Source organism: Echeneis naucrates, chromosome 17 (assembly GCF_900963305.1).
Source record: "Echeneis naucrates chromosome 17, fEcheNa1.1, whole genome shotgun sequence".
In the NCBI taxonomy this organism is placed as follows: Eukaryota; Metazoa; Chordata; class Actinopteri; order Carangiformes; family Echeneidae; genus Echeneis; species Echeneis naucrates.
Genome location: NC_042527.1, coordinates 18,773,489 through 18,793,732, shown reverse-complemented (window position 1 = coordinate 18,793,732; position 20,244 = coordinate 18,773,489). Strand labels below are relative to the sequence as shown.

Below are 20,244 nucleotides of genomic sequence, written 5' to 3'. Positions count from 1 at the left end.
CATTAAACATTCACAAAACCTCAGTGAGAAATGAACTGTAGCTGTAACACATCTTTCATAAGCGGCTGTGTGAAGAAACACCTTTAAATATTAACAGCACATAAAGAGCTGACGGTTCTGTGCTTCTCCTATTACAGAGGGGCCCTTTAATGAAAGTCGTAACTATGAGTCTGCTTTTTATATCATTAAAAAATTAATTAATAGGAAAACACCTCCAGGAACTGCTTCTGTGTTTAAGTTGCACTCAGTTGTGAATTTTAAAGCTTGTGATGATTAAAAGTTTTTGTGTTTTAAAGCGCAGTTCTCTCTGCGGCCGCTGCGGCGCACTTCTCCTTTCTGCCGAGTCCAAAACGGAGATTTGGAGCTGGATGGGGGAGTGGGGGGGCGAGAGAGGGAGAGGGAGGGAGAGAGAGGGAGAGAGAGGAATCCAGTCCTGGTTAAATGGGAATCCAGAGCACAGAGAAGAAAGGGGACTGAAAGAGAGAGGGCAACAAGAGCAACAGAATAAAAGAGTGGAGAGATTTGTTTTACGCACGGAGGGAGAAAACACCAAACAGAGCTGAAGGAGCAAAAGAGAAGAGAGAGGAAGAGGATTTTATTTTAATTACATTTTTTTTCCCCTCCACCTTCTTTAATTTTGTCTCCTTTCACTCTCATGACTCAAAGAGGATTCCGGTTCGAGTCCGCCGCCGCTCGGGAGGAATTGATGGTGTGTTTTCGGGGCAGCAGAGTCGAGGGGAGGAACCTGACCGCGCTCGGCTGAACCATGTCAGCCCTGAGGATCATAACTTTGGCCGTCACTTTGAACCGAGGTGAGCACACACACACACACACACACACACACGCGCAGCCAGCACCGGAAAGTTTCTCACGACAGCCCGATTTGTGCGTTTGTTGTTGTTGTTCTTCGGGCGTCAGTGCGCTTTGTGGGTGTCTTTCTGCCTCTGCTGTGTGTTGTTGTGCGTCTGGAAATGCGCGCCGCTGCGTGTGTTTGTGAAATAGTGTTGTGTCCTGATCATCATCAGTGTTCAGGGTCTCTGGGGGGGGGGGTGCAGACCGCAGCCTCCTCAGTTGCGCCTTTCTGGGAGAGATGTGCGGCATCTGCGCTGTGACGTGACCTCTGAAACGCTTAAATAGATAGATTTGGTTCACGCTGCACAAACGCAGTCCGGGTCAACAGAGGCTGTGCTCAGGCGCGCGCACACGCTTTTATCACGCATGCACACACGCGCGCGCGCACACACACACATTGCGCATAACCTGTCAGGCCGGGGATGATTGATGAGGCGAGGATCCAGCGCACAGTCTGGTCTTAAACACTGGATCAATTTACAGCACACACACAGACACACACACACACACGCTCTCTCACACACACACACACACACACACTCACACACACACACGCTCTCACACACACACTCTCTCACACACACACACACACACACACACACACACACACACACACACGAGCATTCCTTCAATCTCTGTACGTGTGTGGTGAGAGAGCGAAGAGCAAAGACCAGTGCAAGTGTGTCTTGAGAGTGAAAGTGCGTGTGTGTGTGTGTGTGTGTGTGTGTGTGTGTGTGTGAGTGAGGGAGAGAGAGCCGTGCTCGCTCCTCTTAGTATGCAGGTAGAGTATCTCGTGCTCCTGCGCGCGGCCCCGCTAGGTGCCAAGAAAATTAATATTTTACCGTAAAGACGGAGACATATTCACTGGACTGGAGGAGAACCCCATCACTAATATTAATGTCCCTGTTTATCGATCACCTTGATAGATTGTCCTCTCTGTCTCTCTCCACACACACACACACACACACAAACACACACACAGACACACAGACAGACACACACTGAGCAGTGAGGGAAAAGATGAGTGCGCCTTTGTGTATGTGTTTGGGGGCAATCATGGCTCCAAAGACAGAGGTGATTAATTGAGGTGGCCCTGTGTGTGTGTGTGTGTGTGTGTGTGTGTGTGTGTGTGTGTGTGTGTGTGTGTGTGTGTGTGTGTACGTGTGTACCTGCCTCAGCACCTGGGTCTCCGGTGCTGCAGGCCACCGGTGTGATGAAGCCCAGACGGTTATGTGCCCAGACAGACAGTCAGAGGAGCTCCCAGGACGGAGCCCAGCTGACCACCTGAGTGGAAGGAGACAGAATAGAAAACGATGACAGCTTCAAACGGCAGAGACGGAGAAGATCCGTTTGTCTGTGCAGCATTCGATCAGCTGACGATAAATCCACATCCATCAGCTCTAAGGAGCTCTGATTAGTTAGAGCTACTGGGAGTGATGGGGAGAGCCGAGTGGGGTCCCTCCACGGGGAATCGAACCCAGCAGAGCCGGGGAAAGACGGGACAGGAGCAGAACTGAGCCTCAAAGATAGACCAGAACCAGGACTGGAAAGATTGGAAGAGGAACCAGACCAGAACAGGAACAGACAGATCTTCTGGGCTGAGCTGGTCTGATCCTGTAAATGTGATCAGAGTCAATCCGTCCCAACATGAAGTATCTGCAGCCTGTTTGGACTCTACCATTGTCTCCTGTCTCCTCCTGTCCCCCGTCTCCTCCCGTCTCCCCCCCTCTCCCTGCCCGCCTTCCTAACACCAGCTCCAGCTGCAGCTACATGTCTGTGTGGTTGACCGCATGTCTGTAATTACCACTCAGGCCCGTGTGTGTGTGTGTGTGTGTGTGTGTCGGTCAGACGTAGTGTGTTGTGTGTTGCCGCTGTGCTGCCAGCGCCACTCTGGCCACAGGCGGCGGAGCTGCTTTCTCCACAGTCCATTCTTGAACAGCACTTTTGCTTGAGCTGAACACTTTTGGAGCCTGATCATGCAAGCAAAGCAAGCAAAGCAATTCTTGCACTGCAAGCACCTGTCCCGTCTCTCTGCCTATCACACACACACACACACTTTCCTTTTCTCCCTTTTTCTCCCCCTCCCCTCCCCCTCCCCTCCCCCTCCTCCTCCCACTCCTCTCTCCCATCACAAGAATAGAGCCGAGGCGCAGATGAAAAGAGACAGGCCAAAAGACAGAGATGTGGAGGCAGAGGGAGACGAAGAAAGGAAGGGACAGCGGGGTTCAGGCCTAATCTGTTGACAAGAGGGGATGTTTGAGGATAAACAGAGGCAGAGCAGGAGCGCTCGGGAGGCCCGGAGAGAAAGAGGAAGGGTCCTGGTGGCACAAACCTGTTTCAGCTGCGTCTGTGTTTCCAGCTTGATGTTCACATTCACACCCTCAGTGCCCTCCAACGATCTCCCCAAGATGAATCCAGGCATGATCACACCACTTTCTTCATGTTCCTGAAAACAACTTTTTTGCCTTTCATCCCAAAAGCATCTTGAAGGATCAAAAACCAGTCCGGTCCCCTTTGACTCTGTTATATCTGAGCTGGTCCAGTGACGGAGGGAGGGATGGGCTTTCACGAACAGTTTCCAGAGCTCCGCTGTGACGCCCTCAAAATCGTTGTGTAATTCATTTATGAATCATCCAACAACAAAAATACTTAAGTCATGACAGGTTAGATGCTTACAGCAGCCTGAGACATGTCTTCAAGATTCAGAACTATTTTATCAGCTGTACCTCAGGTGGGAAGAGTTCTCTGGGTACCACTTCATCGGAAGATAAAGCTGATTATGTAACGTCCGCAAACTCAGCTTTCGCTCATCTTTCTATGGAGGAGCCCACCGTTCAGTTGCCTTGCTGGATTAGCCCAGTTTTTGTCCTGTTGACAACACTAACACCCCCACCACCACCTCCTCTTGTGTGCGTTTGTGTGTGAACACAAATGAAAGTGATTCAGAAACACAGAGCAGAGCGCAGTCTACGCTTAAATGATGAAAGTGACAAAACTAGTGTTTTAACAGGGACCTTCTGTTCGGCCGTGTTCATGCCAACGTTGGTGCTGCGAGAAGGAGGGGAAAAAAAAAAAAGGCTACCACTCGTTCATTTGAATGCGGCCACGCTGTTGCTGCAGCGCGGTGCCAACTCTACGAACAAACGCCGGGTCCCCGGCTAAAAGAACACTGAGCCTGGCTCAACTTTCGCTTCCACTCAATGTGACTGAGTCGAGCAATGTGCTGCACTTGAAACGCGAGGTCAGCGGGAGTACGTGGTGATTTTCACATAGTCATTTGCAAGTTAATCCAATTTCTACAAACTAAACACAGTGCACTTGTAAGGGCCCCTGACACTCTTTGGCCCCTGAAGCAGCTGTCTGGTTTGTTTTTTTTTTTTTTTTTTTTTTTTTTTTTGCATTATATATCTTTTACATCTTGTGCTCCCACTCCAGAGAAAAGAAAAATCACACCATGTAAACACAACACAAAGAAGAAAAATAATCATTAAAGAAATGTGTGCATGAATACCGTTTAATACACAAATCGACTGAGCATGTTCATCTTCTGGATGGATTTGATCATGTGAAGCAACGCTGATGAGTATTTCCTGCATGAGCAGACTCAGGACGAATCTACCCCCCCACCACCACCACCACCACCCCAAACCTCGGCCATTAGTGCCAGACTGTACTGATTGTTCCATAAAAGCAAATATAAAAGGTTGACTGACTGTGTCGCTCTAATTGGGTGGTTAAAAAAAAAATCCTCTTGAATAAAAAGCTTTGTACTCAAGTGAAGAAAATTAAGAATGACATGACATGCCTTGTTTAAGAATGGAGGTTCAAACAACAACGGTGGTTCAGATAAGTGTGTGTGTGTGTGTGTGTGTGTGTGTGTGCGCCTTATCCCAAAGCCCTCCAGTACCTGATCTGATATCCTTATGGCTCAGGAGGCATTATCGGAGGTGACAAGGAACAGCAATTAAAATAAATAAATAAAATAACTGCCACACTTAGCTGCCGCTTAAATCATCGCACTGCCCTGATAATCTAGTAATCTGCTAAACCGACAGCAGCGAACCCCCCAACCCTCCTCTGCTGTAGTGTGCAGGAGTGGAAGACTGAAAAGTAAACAGATCCTAGCAGGAAGCAGGGACTGGTATTAGGACTGACACCCATCAATCTTGCTGATCTGTCAGCTTGAATAATGGAGGACTTGTGGACTCAGGGGGGAGGGGGAGGGGGGGGGAACTAGACAATGAAGGAGTACATGAGGGGAGAGAATAAGACAAAAGGATAAGGCCAGGAGAGGAATTCAGGTGAGAGCAGGAGGGCAGAGGGTGAAATATCAATGAAAAGAAGAAACGGGGGAGAGGAGGGATGCTGGCGTGAAGACGGGGTCAGGAGAGTGCAGGAGCAGAGACAGAAAAATAAAAGGACGAGAGCACAAGACTGAAGATGGAGCAGGAAGCCGAGATTTATTTGCAGGAGTGAACTGCGAAATGTGGGGAAGGGCGGAGGGGGAGAGAAGGAGGTCACAGCAGAAATTTGGGTAGGAGGAAGAGAAATGGGGGGTGAAGGAGGGCAGAAGATCAGAGGAGGAGAAAGCACGAATAGAAGGAGAGAAGAAGAGAAAGAGAGGGGATTTGGAGGAGTGAGGATAGATGGAGGGAACAAATGGACAGAAGATGGAGTTGGACGAGGCCTGGAGGGAAATTTGGCCACAGGAGGGGAAAATGAGGAAGAGAGAGCAGAAATCAGGAGCGAGGGAACAGGAAAATAAAGGAGGAGAGGAGATCGGTGGAGGAAAGGAGACGCAGTCGTGTGGACGAGGGCAGAAGAGGAGTGGGAGCTAACAGAAGGAGGAGATTTATGTGTGGAGAGGGTTGCAGCGAGGGAGCAGAGGGAAACAGCCAGGCCTATTATAGATTGGGCTCTCCTGGGAGAGCAGGTCCTGGAGTTTTCCAGGCATTTCCAGCATATTTCACCGCTGTTCCAAGCATCACGCTGCAATGCACAAAGCACCGCCCCCGTCAGAGTCCTCAGCCCTCCAAGGATAAATAAAGTGGGTCCCTCTCACTGCATGAGTATTCAATAAAAGTGATAAAAGGCTGGAAGTACCCTCCTTAGCTTTTTTTTTGAGGAGGGGGGGACGGGTGAGAAACTAAACTGGCCCCCCCTCTCACAGGAGAAGCTTTCAAAGAAATGCAGACATCAAACATAAAAGCACCAAAAGCATAAAAAGTGTTTCCTTTTAGATGAAGAAAAATGTCAACAGAAAGGGCTGCGAGATCAAATAAGCCGAGTGTGGAGGTAGTTTATGCTTCTGCTCTTCTCTCCCTCGCTCTCTGTTTCTTTGTCTGCCTGTGTTTTGCTCTCGCTCGCTCAGCGTCTGAGAGCTTCATGTGTGGAGGTGAGGGAGAACAATTGAATGGGCCTCCCACATAAAATCCATTCAGAGGCATCTTGAGGAATAAGAATGAGAAATCGTCTGACGCAGTGAATTAAATCAATCTGATCCATTACAAGATCACTATCAGAAGGCTTTCTCTTTTGTCTTTGCTGAGGATTATACATGCTGTTGGATAAAAGCTGTGTGTGAGTGTGTGTGTGTGTCTGTGTGTGTGTGTACAGGTGTTTACCCCACACCTTACCAAGTGTTGTGTCGCATGTGATCAATGAAAGTGTGCGTGATCACTTGAGTGACAGATTGTTGAGTTCAGAGTTTGCCAGTTGTTTGGTCTGGGAGGTGGACTGGACTATATGTCTGATGGCCTGTGTGTGTGTGTGTGTGCGCGTGTGTGTGTGTGTGTGTGTGTGTGTGTACACACAGCAGCCGTGTAACTTCAGCATCACTAATACAAATCTGATGAAGGACCAACTCACATTCATCTTCCTCTCTCTCTTTCCTTCCACCTCTTCGCTGTGATCAGTCAAAAAATAAAAGCAAAACACACCAAGAGGCTTCGGTGGTGTTTCATCGTATTGTTTAGTGAGATACCGTCCATATTTAAAGGATATTTAAAGCTTGGTTTAAAAGCTGTTTTCATTATTATCAAGTGAAGGCATCACTTAGTGATCACGTCCATAAGATGAGCTTAGTTTACATTTAACATCATTAAAAGAGTTTCCTTCACTTTGCCAGGCTAAGTAGCAATTTGGAAAAAAACAATAGAAAGACAGTTAATGAAAACAAGATGCTTGTCATGTATTTGTGCCGTTTTTAGCTCAAACCTGTATCTGCATCCTCTCGTCACATTTAACAAAATTAGGCAGCTAATTGTTAAAAGGAAAGTCTCCATCATCAGCATCGCTGTGATTTTCATCCTGTGAATGTGAGTACACCAAATGTTTCTCGGGTTTCTCCAGTGGAAGGAGGTGAAATGCATATCTAAATAAATGATAAAACTTAATTTCACTTGGCTGGTCAGAATAAAAAGGGTCAGCAGTCGGAGACCTTTTTGGTGCCACTTTATTTTGAGATGAATTTCATTTGAAGTCAACCCCTTCATCCTCGTATAAAAAGGCAGCTGCTAAATTCTATTAAGACTGCATATCTAATTTAAACTTAAGCTTCTGCTGAAGGAAAAGTTTGTAATATTTAATACTCCCTCTTTCATAAATCCAATGCACGATGATCATAATCCTAATATTTCTCAGCCTACAGTATCCACTGGCTCCACTTTCACTTCGTTTTACAGTTTAGCGTCTTCCACTCTTTACCACGGAGGCTTTTCCAAACTTTGTTTCCCTTATCGAAAAACCGAACTTGTGTAACCAAATGATTTTATTGCGTGGGCACCACGACCAAGTCTCAAGATATCCTTCCTTCCCCTTTATTTCTTCTCCTTTGGTGGATTTTAAATGGTGATGAAAGAAGCAGCAGCGATTTAACGATGGAGATGGACAACATGATTACCGATGATGAAAGCCACCCACTCTGTTTGTGTTCCCATCCTCCTTCTGTCTGTCTATCTGCCGATTCCTCCTCTCTCCCCTCTTATGTTTTAATGTGAGTCGATAACTATCAGGGACTGATAACACCCTTGGCTCCTCTCGGCTTGGTGAGGCTCGATCAGGCGAGAAGGGGGGGAAGGCGGGTGCAGAGATGGGTGAGGTGGCGATGGCAGTGGGGGCGACACTATCTCCCCCTCAGTGAAGCCTGATACGCTCGGGTGCAGGAGATAAAGTGAGCAGCTCTCAGCGGTGGCAGTGATGGAGGTGTGTGTCTGTAAGTGTGTGTGCGTTGTGGCGAGGGGTGACGTCACGCCACTTCTCTCTGATTCCCATGGCGGTAAATGAAATTACGTCATCACAGGTGGAGATTATGTCAGCGTGGGATTTTTCATTGTTCTGGAAATGAGATTAAGACTGAGTGTTTTGTTTTGTTTCGTTTTTTTTTTTTGTTCGGTGTGACTTTAGATTTTTTTGGGCACGGTGCACTTTGCAGGGTTTAAAGTCGTGTTTGTCTTTACAGCAGATATTCTGACCTAAAACACGGAGTCCAAAACTAAGTCAACTAAATGCAAAACAAGGGTTGTTGTTGTTGTTGTTGTTGTGATTATGTTGTTTACACCTGACTTGTCTGAAAGAGGCCTGGTGTATTAGTGACATTATGAGGACAGAAATGTGTTCACTCTGTGACATTATGGGCCAAAAGTCCAATATAATAACATGAATCTGGTTCCCAGAAGGAAAACCATTAGCTTTAGTCATCTGTTTAGTTAAGGATTGTGTGTGTGTGTGTGTGGGTGCGTGAAGAAGTGAGGACCAGCCAGAGGAAAAATAAAAGAGCAGGTCTGCTCTTCAGACGCCAAGACGGGGCGAGTAAAATAAAAAAAAATAAAAATAAATAAAGATAGGACGCAAAGGAGCAAAAGCAAGCGTGTTAGGGAGAGCGAGAGAAAAAGATAATTTCTTTGCTCTTCTTTTAAATAAGTCTGTTTCTATAGCAACCATCCAACCAGCCGCTAGAGATGGAGCGAGAGAGAGGAGGGGGGAGTCGGGGTGCATCAGAGAGCGAGCGTTACCATAGCAACGGAAGAAAGGGGAGTAAAAGGACTCGGAGAAACTTAAAAAATAAAAAAATAAAATATATATATATATATATATATATATATATATATATATATAGAGGAAGAAAATGAAAAGGCAAGATAAGCTAAGAAAGAGTACATTTACAGCACTGTCATATATAATATAGTATCTGGGCAGAGTCATTAAAAGTTTAATTAATTACTCTTTAAAAACAAAATATTGAGTTACTTCTGACTTTTTTCTGATTTAACAAAAAAAAAAAAAAAAATCAGTTTCACTGTGCAAAAGTAAAAGTTTTACGTTGTCTTAACCAGAGTGAAGATGTGGCAGTTTAAGATCATAATCGTTCTGATTCTGGGCCAGTTTTGTAGTTTTTTTTTTTTTGTTTTGTTTTGTTTTGGTGGGGGGGGCATTTTTGTATTTTTTTATCTCCCTAAATGGTTTTTAAAATAAACATAATCACAGGAAGGGCAGCTTTGATTAAAGGTTAAAGGTGGGAGTAAAGGTCCTTACCTTCCCAGAGCATCGACTCATAAAAACTTTAACAAGCCTTCACAACTGTCATCACATCTAGTTAGCGTGCATAAAAATAAAAAGTGGACACCGCAGTGTAGTGCGCAGAGAACCTGTGGCCTGGGACACATGCATCCACACAGTCTGCACATTTTTGGGGGGAGGTTTGAGATAAAAAAGTAAAAAAAAAATTGACACAATAAAGCCTCATTGGGCTGAGGAAATGGTAATCCTTAACTGGACTCAGCTGCCGCTCTGTAAAACGGAGATAAAGAGTGAATGAGAAGGGTAATATGGCTGCACTGTAGCCGGTGGACGGAGGCTTTGCAGTGATAATGGTGGGGAAGGCTCCCGCCTGATTGTCCATTCTCAGCTCTTGACCACACATGACCCCCATCACTGTGAGGAGCGGGCGAGCGAGCAATGAGAAACACTGACGGGGGGGTGCGGAGAGAGAGAGAGAGAGAGAGCGGACTGATTGGGAGTCTGAGTTCAGACAGCTCTGACCACAGAGGCCTCGATCTGTTTCCCCGAAAGCACGGTGATCCCAAATGGGAGTTGACAGGAGTCGTGTGTGTGTGTGTGTGTGTGTGTTCATCTTATAAACCAATAGTGGGGAAACCTCAGTGAGCATTACGAAAAGATACCAACTCAAGTCTGCCTGCAAAATCTCTTTTTGTTCAGCTCTGCTTGGATGGAGCACAAACGGCGTTTCCGCTCTGTGCCAGAAAGAATCAGCAACAGTTTTGATAAACAATAATCGATTTTGTTTATCTGTCTGATTCTGAACATATGGAGGTGTCTGTTTTTGTGTAACAGGTGTGAGGTTCAGTCTGGAGGAGGAGGTGTTGCACACAGCTGAGTCTGATGAGGTAGGCAGGCATTTGTATATATGGGAAAACTGAAGTATCTCAGGTATCGATAGTGTATTATTCGACCTTGATGCAACTGAAGTGATTCTAACTCCCACTTTTTAGACTTTCTGAGGCTGCCGTGTTGGCAACGTCAGATGATCAGCCGTATTACTGCGCTTTCACTCGTGCTGTACTTTTGGCAATTCGTTGCAGAAACATGAACCACGCTGAAGGGTTAAGGGTTCTGTCAAAGCGCGCCGGCAGCCTGAGAAATATTTTTGTTTTGAATTGTTAGAAAGACTGTATTTTTATCAGACTTTTAGTTTTTCTTTTTTTCCTCCCTACATGAAATGCCTCCTCTGTGAATTTGGAGTGCGGGAGCCCGACCTTACACCCCGAATTGAATTTGAGCCTTTGTGTACTGAAACTCTCTGCGCCTTATGCCTTCATGAATTTTTCTCGACAGCACGGAAAAATAGCTTGTAGATTTTACCCTTTTGAAGAGCTCACAAAAAGTTAGCTCGTTATACACTGCAGCAGAGTGAAATTAACGGGGTTCGGAACAAAAGCTTTTGCGGAAGATTTCCTGGCGATTCCCCACACGATTACTTAATCCCCTGTAATTAGTCTCCTTGTTTGAAAAGGGATATACATTCTCCGTCTCCCCCAGTTTTCCCTGTTGAGTTGGAAGATAAAACTGAAGACAAAAACAGCATGAATGTTTTTTTATTGGAGCACACTGCCCGTAAACATCGCCACAGTCTGGCTTTGAAGAGCAGTTATGATATATACAATCATTAGTGATTTACATTTGTTATGCTGAACTTGGTCAGGGTAATTATTTTCCAGGAGTAATGGTCACAATAATTTCCGACATCTGGGAGTGGGGGCCAATTTTTCTGCATTAATTGACCTTTCTTTTTCTTTTTCTTTTTTTTTTTTTTTTGTTTGCACTCAGACTTCAGAATGGGAAAAAAATGTTTATCATTCTCCTCTTTTGCCTTTATGGGCCGTTACTGTGTGGTGAATTCACCGCCGCAGATAATGAGGAGAACATAGTCATTTCAATTCTGGCTCAGCCTGCTCAGGACAGCTGTCTATTTTAAGCTATAGCTGTTGGCCACTGAACCATTAGCCTGTTTTACACCGATAGCAAATAGCCATTAGGCATAAATGCAAGCCAGTTAGCCAACAGCCATCTGCCACACACTGCAATTATGCTGCCTTAAAGTGCTGTTAGAAATATAGTAATTATGAGTTGAGCGTGCATTAATGACCCAACACAATGCTAAATGTGGCTGGGGAAGGGGGAATTTTCAATGGTACCTGCTGGAGCAGTCTGTGAAAAGGCATGTAAGCTATTTCAACACTGGTGGAGTTTAAGGGGGAAGTCATTTTGTAAATAAAATGGAAAAAAAACCCAAAAACTTTCCCTTTTATTCCCTTTTAATGCAACCGTCTAAGAGCGTTGATGCACCAAAAAGCGACATTTCTGTCCTGTGAGCTCAGCTGTAGCAGCTCTTGATGAGCTTTGTAAAGCAGCAGGTGCCAACTGGAGTAGCTGGTTAGCCATTAGCTGCTTCTAGCTGTCTGCGCTGCTCATGTTGCGCTCTGTTCTGTTCAGTGACAGTGGGCTCATTGAGGCCCCGCTGCTGCCACCAGCTCTCGGTGTAAATCTGAGACCTGGCGATGCCAGCCGCTGTAGTCAGCAGCGCATTCAGGTCAAGCAACTTGACTCCTTTTGTCACAGTCTGCCACGAGCCTTTTTGCTTTCACAATGCTCTGATTAAGTGGTACAATAGTTGCAAATATGCTGGCGTGTTTGCTGAAGAGTAATTACTAGCGTCTGATAAGCGTTCTGGGGAACTTTCCCAGCTCCATGATTTCCACTGAGGCTTTATCTCTATTGAATGTGATTGTCTTTGCCGAATTGGCTCAGCCCAGATCCTGGAAACTGGCCTTGTCTCGCACACATGATAAGACAACAGATTGCCTTGTACGCCATCCAACCGAGAATAATGCTGCAAGCTGTAATAATTTACACCATCCATCAGGGTTTCTCCACCGCTACATGGCCTTCTTCGCCGCGGATAAAGAGCTGCTGCTCGCTGCTCAACTCTGAGAATCAGAAATGGCGTGTTGGGTGCACTAATTGGCCACATGGAATCGGTCTCACGCTTCTCGCAGACACATCATACACCGTAAACACGGTGATGCAAATCAGACTGCAGCACTCCACGGGGACGGGAGGTGGAGGTGGAGGTGGGGGGGACGGGAAGGGAAGAGCGAGGTTTCCCACTTTCTTAATGCGCCTTTTGTGTTGTTTTGTGTGCATTTGTGCGCGCGTGTGTCGGGCCCCGCTTCCCCGCTCTCTCAGGATCCCTCCATTTGTGTTACCATGGGGACGGCATGCTTCCTATATCTCTCTCTCTCTCTCTCTCTCTTTTAACTCACCCCACCACCAACAACCAACACCTCTCGCTTTTCCATCCCTCCTTTACTCACTGGTTTCGGTGTTACCATGGCGACACATGTCTGTCTCATCCCTGTCTGCTACCTGTTTCACATGCTGCTCTTCTCGCTGGGTCAGTCTCTTCATCTCTGTTTGTCTGTCTGCCGCGGGGTGCTTGTGCGCCTTTGGCTCGCCTCATTTTGTTTACTCTTTGTTTGTTTGTTTTTTTGTTTCGTGTCCTATGCATTTGCATGTCTGCCTATCTGTCTGGCTCTCGCCCTGCATCCGGCCCTCGTCTGTCTGTGTTTGCCCTCTGCCTCACTCTTTCTTTTCCCCCCTCTTCCTCTCTGGCTGACTGGCTGCCTGTCTGGCCACCAGGCTTTTCCACCTCTAATCCCTCTTCTCCTCTTTCTGCTCCGCTGCTCTGCTCTGTCATTCTCTGAACATCAACCTCTCTCCCCTCCTTTTTTATGTTCCTCATCCCCTGACTCAATTGTTTGTTCCCACATCAAAACAGTATCCATTGAATGTCATTGGGAACACTCAGTTTTAAAAAAAAGAAAAAAAGGGAGGGATTTAGGTAATTTTTGCAGACGGCAGCTGTTGCTATGGCGACACAACTTTTGGATTTGCTGGGGAGAGCGAGGGATGAATAGACGGACAGAATGAGCGAAAGAACATGTGTGCCAAAAGAGAAGAAGGGAGGGGGTTGTGATATATGCTGGTATCAAAACTAAAACTTGCATGGTTGTTTTTTTTGTTTTTTGTTTTTCTCAGACCAACAAAACGAGCTTTCTTTTAGCTGTCAGTCAGTTTTGATTTTTCTAATGCATGTGGAAAACCACTTCATTAAGCTCTCAGCGGTTCGCTCCAGTTTAGCTCTGTTCCGTCTCAACCAAACATTAGATCGGCATGTAAAAACAATCATCTTTAGTCCGTTAGTCAGTAAAATACAGGCAATCTAAACATCATCCCTGATGATGCATCATCTTTGTTTCGCACAAATCATGTCACAGTTGTGTTCGTCAGTTCCTTCAAACCGGCAAAAGTCTCATTTTGGATTGATTCCCCCTCCCTTCTGCGTGCTAATGCATTTAGAAAAACCACTTTATTACTATACACATTTGAATATTCAAAGTAGGGAGGCGGGGGGTGATCGAGGAGACTAGAGCCTTTGGGTATTGATGTAGAGCTGTGGAATTAGCGACGAAACTTCTATTGACTCAAGCTGTGAGGACTGGGATATGAAACATGGGGGGCGGCAAAAGACCTTATCAATGAACTTGGAGAATGAAAGACAGACTGAAAGAGAATAAGGGCGGAAAAAAAAAGAGAGAGAGAGAAAAAACCAGATTAACAGTCAGCAGAGAATTGAATTAAAGGGAGACAGAAGGAGAGAGTGGGTGAAGAAAGAAAAGGAGATTATGAAGCAACACAGAAGGGAACGACGGAGACAAAGTACAACAAAAGTAAAGGGGAGAAAGAACGAGCACAAAGAAAACGCAAGACAGAAAGAAAAGAGACGCAATCAAGGAGCCAACGGAAACGCAGAAGAATGAGAGAAAGTTCAAATAAACTAAAGAGCGAGGGAGCGGGTGGAAGAGGTCAGGGCTGGCCCCGAGCGACACTTTAGCCTGGAGACACCACGCTACAGTAAATCCCCCCCCGCCCCCGGACACGGCAAATTGTTGATGGGAAGAAGACCAAGTTGACAAATGTCAAAGTTTATGTTTCATTACTGAAGGCGGGGGCTGGAGAGAAAGATGGGGAGAAGAGGAGATGGAGGAGAAGAAGAATCAAAGGAGGTGGGGGGGGCAGGAGTGGGAGGAAATGCCATGCATTCCATTAAGTGGCCAGAGAAAACCACAGAGAGGGAAGGGGAGGGGGAGAAATGAGAGAAATAAGAGAGAAATACAGGAAATGGAGGAGGAGGAGAGGTAGAGGTGGTGGTGGTGGTGGTGGTGGTCGGGGGGGGGGGGCAAGGATTAGACCTGATAGAAGGCCGGGGGCTTTAGAAACGCAGGAATGAAGTACTCAATTCATCACCGTGCTCAACTGTGGTCCTGACCTCTGAAAATGGAGTTAATGTTAGACAAGGCGGCACTTAACATTCTGATGGCCTCTCTGTTTGTTCTCAACTTGTAAAGGCTGAGCCTCACAGTACGCCTGTCCAGCGTTCCCATCGAAGGATAACACACTCCTGCAGGATGATCCACGAAGATGAGGCCGCGCCATCCCACCAACACGTGCCGCCTGCGTTGCCAAAAGCGTTGTGTCTCTTATTCCTCCGCGCCACAAAGCTCCACTGTTCTCCAAAATCAGTGTTGGACACTGTAGCTTAATCAGTCATCAGCTGCCCGTTAGAAGACGCAAACATTCATCATAAGTGCTTCTTTTTACTTTTAAACAGCTTTCCATTTTAATCTGTGCTCAGTTTAATGCAGTTTTTTTTTTTTTTTTTTTTGTATGATTTAAAAAAAAAATCATCTATTCATGTTTTGAAAGTAAATAATCACTGGAAGAGACAAACAACGCTGTGAGGGAAAATTATTTAATGGCACATGATTGTCAGGAAAAACAAGCTTGAATTCAAACACAACCCCGACCAGGCTTATTTAACGTTTCTCTTTCACCCGTTCGGTGAGGAGCAGACTCAGACGGAGGAAGGCCAGGGGACAATGAGACTGCACAAGCCTTCTCCGGCATTTAAAATAAGGACAGGCTATTTTCTCTGGTCCCTGACCCTGCTGAACTCAGAAGAATTGCGTAACCTTTGAGTTAAGCAAATCTTTAGAAAATGAAGTGCATAACCTCGGAGATGTCTGGCGGTTGAGCTCAAAACACGGCTGGTGGTATTTTGTTCCAAGTGCGATTCAGGAACTCGAACATTTCTGCACATTGTGAAGAACATCGACGTGCTTGGCCTCATACAAGACAGACTTAGATTTCAGGACTCCAGAGGCTGTGAGCAGGAAGTAGAAATGAGCAATGTTGCTCTATCCAAAGACAAGTCATGCTCGTTATGATTGCTGGTTTTCATGTCCGGCCGACTTAACTAACTCATTCTTCCTGCTTTCACGTTAAAGTTCAGAATTAAAACGTCGCCTGTGTTATTACTGTGAGGGGAAGTGAGCCAAAAGATATATTTCATTGTGAAAAGTCTTCAGTGCTTGTTTGTGAGTTTCTCGCTATTATCACAGCAGGTCAGTAAAGCCGTTCCTCACACAGCGGCATGTTGAGAATTAAAGGCTTATGAGTGAAATGCTACTAAAATAACTTATTCTCGTTCTTACTGAACGACTGAAAGCCATCGATGAGAATAAAAAAAAATAAAAAGAGCCTCTTTCTTAAAAGCACATGTTCATTTCACTTTCATTGCTTCACACTGCAGATTTGTTACTTCCTTATGAATTTAATCGTGTCAGCTGCTGTTGTAACCTTGAGTCAAAATGCAGTTTTTCACAAAACCCATTTTACACTGTAACTGTTCCTCTTTGAGAGGAAAGGAGAAAGTGAATGTCTTTCGTATTTACCCCCCCCCCCCCACCCCCCCTTTCATTGCTGAAGCTCAGTAACAATTTCCTTGTAGGATTCAGTCCACGATGAGACGGTGTGAGACCAGGAGAAGCCTTGAACAAATGCCACAGACACGCAGTGATCCTGATAGTAAGATTCTTTGCATTCAAAGATACAGGACGCGGTTGAAGCGCATACTGAGGCCTTTTTTTGTCTCATGGAGCACATTTGTTTGAAGTATTGTGATATTTTTTTTCCTGTTGTGTATTGTATACCTCACAGAGCGTTGAAATATTTAGCTCCATGTGACTCCTTATGAAGACCAGGCGGCGCACATGAACAGACTGTCAAAGCGTTCAGAGAAAGTAGCTCTAACACGGTAAATGACAGAAGAACAGATCTGGCTGTTGTCTCCCCAGAGGACGCCAACAGTTGATTTTGCGGCTGTTTGTTTTTGCTGGAACGAGAAAAAGAACAAAACTTTCTTTTAGTCTGATGTTCGTGATTGAAGCGTGACATTCATTCAGGCCGCGAGAGGAAGGCAGCTATTTGTGATTCATATCTGTGAGCGTTTGATACCAAGAAGTGTGTGCGGCAGTTTACTGTATGTGCAGGGGTTTGTGGGTAAACACTGCAGCAGGCTTTTCTGTTGAGTGTTGGGGGAAGAAAAATCTTCTGTGGAATGAGATGAAGAGATGAAACACATGTGAGCCCACTTACTGTCAATCTGCAGCGATCAGTGTGACACAACACTAAGCTCACATCTCAGTGTTGGGTAGCCCGACGTAAGGTTGTTCTTTATCAAGCCTCAACACAATAGTTGTGTTTTTGAAAACCCAGCTGAAACAGAAACTAACAAATCACCTCGTCAAAACAGCGTTCTTTGCTCTTTGCGGTGGTGCCACGTTAAGCTTATTTTATCCAACTCATGCCGTGCGTGAATCTCCCTAAAATCTGATTCATTGCTAGAAAAACAAACCATCACAGCCACCTGAACCAGCTCCTACGTTGAATTACACATCGAATGTGCAATTTCCCGACGTAAACAAACAGTTTCACACATCACAACACCCTGTGTGTATTTCTGTCATCCACAAAAGAGCAGAATACGCTTCCCTTAAAAAAAAAAAAGAAAAGAAAATAAATGCACTTTTGTCTCAGTGATGTAAAATGTGCAGTTTACATCCAGATTTTTTTGTCGCCTTCTTCTTCGCCTTTCTTCGCGTAACTATTCAAAGCACCTTTCCACCGCTGAGCTATGACGTGCATTGCTGCACTACGCATGTTCACACGGTTAGACTTTTATATTCAAACTATTTTAAGGCTGGCTCATTAAAACAATGCTTGACAGTAACAGTGGGCTTTTCATGCATCAGTAAACAGCGACAGAACTGCAGCACCGTACTTGCTTTTGCTTGTGCAGACTTTAGCTTGTGTAGTTTTACATCGTGACCAGGCCGACTGCAGACACTAATGATAACTCTGACGGAAGCATGTGAACAATGAGATATTTTTAATTCAAACTAACGTTTAACGAAACAACAGCTCATTAAGGTAAATTACATTCCCAACCACGAGACTGGGTGACTAATATAGACCATTTATACTTGTTGTCTTTGTCTCAATTGGACACACATTCTCCTGCAGAGCTCATTGTTAAGCACCGCTGTTTTCCTCATCTGCTCTGTGTGTGTGTGTGTGTGTGTGGGTGTGTGTGTGTGTGTGTGTGTGTGTGTGTGTGTGTGTGTGGATTGCCTGCTGATAGTCCTGTGACTGGGATATCCTCCCTCCAGCCTCCTCCCCATCATCCTCCACCTCCTTCATACTTATCTAATGAAAAACCTTCTGCTCTGTCTCTCCCTCTCAGACACACACACACACAAACACACTTGAACACACAGAGCCATGCAAACACACTGAGAGGCATTTTCTTTTATGCAGACACAAACATGTACTGCACGGTGTGCAGACCAAAAAAAAAAAAAAGCCAGAAAAGCCATATGAATACACAAAGATAAAGAGGCAGACGCACTCAGAATGCCACAGCATATACATGTGCAAAATGCACATACACACACTTGTCCCATGGCTCTGTGTGTGGGAGCAAAGAGCTGCCTTTAAAAAGTGAGTCCCCCGGTCCAACTCCACAGACATCGCTTTCATTTCCCTCGTCTCTGCAGCAGTCGGTCACAAAAACAAGATTTTCTCGCTGATGACTTTAGAGTAAAAAACACAAATGAAAAATTCATCAAATTGGAAAAGAAGTCCAGGTTGTTTTTTTTTTTTGTTTTGTTTTTGAGGAGGTGGTGATGTGATTGAGTGTGTGTGTATTTGTGTGCATTTGTGCACGTGTGCGTACAAAAAGAAATGGAAGTGATGCATCTTTTCTGTGTCACTGCTAATGTCGCATGTCACAAGGACCTCCAGGGGGCTGCAGTCTACACACACACATCATAAAAGGAGTTATACATATGTGTGCACACACATGCCCACATATCAAACGCACAATATACACATCCACAAATCTACTCGCACCTATACACCCAAATACAACTCGGTGCCGCTCTACAAAAACACCATACTTAGTGTCATGGTCCTGCTGTGCATCATGGGAGATCAAACTCCTCCACTCTGAACATTAAAGCAGGACTCAGTACATGTATCTACAGAGTATGGAGAATCAATTTTGCTTGTCATAACACACAGACACACACATGGTAAAGTGTGTATGTGTCTCTGTGTGCGCGCACGCAGGCACGCTATTGCGGAGGAGCAGAGGTTGACCTCAGGCTACCAGCTAATTAAAACTGTACCAGGGAAAGGAGGGAGGGGGGGAGGCAGAGAAAGGGAAGGAAAACATAGAAAAAGAGGAGTAGTTCGGAGAGAGATTGAAAAGAGGCCGAGGCAAGGAGGCAGACGAAATGAGAGGAAAAAGACTTGAAGGGAAAGAGTTAGAGAGTTTTCTGGGGTCGTTTGAGTTTTTGTTTGTGCAGTTCGGCGTGTGTAAGGCCAGACTGGGTCATAAAGTACAGTATAGTTTAAAATCCCTCTGCAGTAAGCTCGAGTTTGTGATAGAGAAACAAAACTGCAAGATCTGATGTAGCGCTGTGTCACAGAGGTCCTGACGTGCACGTGTGGACCCTCACACCTCATCCTCGTCGCATTTCTGCAGGTTTTCCAAAACATGGCTGCAGAGATTTGCCGCAGTTCGGCCTGAAGAGCATTAGTGAGTCGGGGGCGCCGCAGTGAACCCCAGAGGTGTTGTTTTTCTGTCCGGTTCTTCAACACCAAACTGAGGAAAAGCTCTCTCTTTATGGACCTGCATGCCTTTTAATGGGATCACCAAACCCTAACACAAAAATAACTAGTCACTAATTTGAGCACAAATAAACACAATCCTTCCACCTGCTGGGGTCTGTACAGGAGGTTGACAGCGATAACATGGAGGGAGTGAGGTGGTAGGAAGAAAAAATGAAGTGAGAGACCGACAGAGAGCAGAGATGGAGTGAGGTCAGCACTGTGTGAACGTGTGAACAGACCCAAAGGCCTGGATGGTTGGTGGGAAGGCGAGAGCTGGGAGAGAGAGAGGTCGTACATCATTACCGTCATAAAAAAAAGACTTGTCTTTTGTTACTGTCATTATTGTGATTATATATTTATATTATAAAAGTACAGAAGTGAACCCAGTTAAAGTTATTCGGGGAAACAAACCCGCGGTGGCCATGTTTTATTCACCCGGCAAATATACAATCAATGTCTTTTTATATAATTCATGTCTCATTTTAAATATTTCACTGTAAAGAAGCCAACATGTGTGTCTGATACAAACCAGCCGTGCCAAACGGGCTGCCAGGTCTGGGCACAGGAGAGATTGTGTATCGAGGTGGATATTGTGTGTGTGTGTGTGTGTGTGTCAGGGGTTCGAGGGTTCAGAGAAGGAGGAGGAAAGAGTGAAAAGCCTAGATTGAAGTTTGATCTGTTTGTTTTCTCCCCCTTGTCCCACTTACATTTCCCCTAAGGATCCCAGAGGAGGAAGGC

General features: G+C 45.4%; 1 protein-coding gene across 2 annotated transcripts in view; it reads left to right on the top strand.

Annotated features, from left to right (window-relative positions):
- Positions 1-448: 448 nt before the first annotated feature.
- kirrel1b (kirre like nephrin family adhesion molecule 1b) overlaps positions 449-20,244 on the top strand; it is a 54,411-nt gene continuing 34,615 nt past the window's right edge. For both annotated transcript variants that reach the window (XM_029524472.1, XM_029524471.1), the window contains exon 1: positions 449-812. In XM_029524472.1, coding sequence (XP_029380332.1) covers positions 767-812 — 46 coding nt within the window. In that variant the 5' untranslated portion in view covers positions 449-766. The remainder of the gene's footprint in view (positions 813-20,244) is intronic.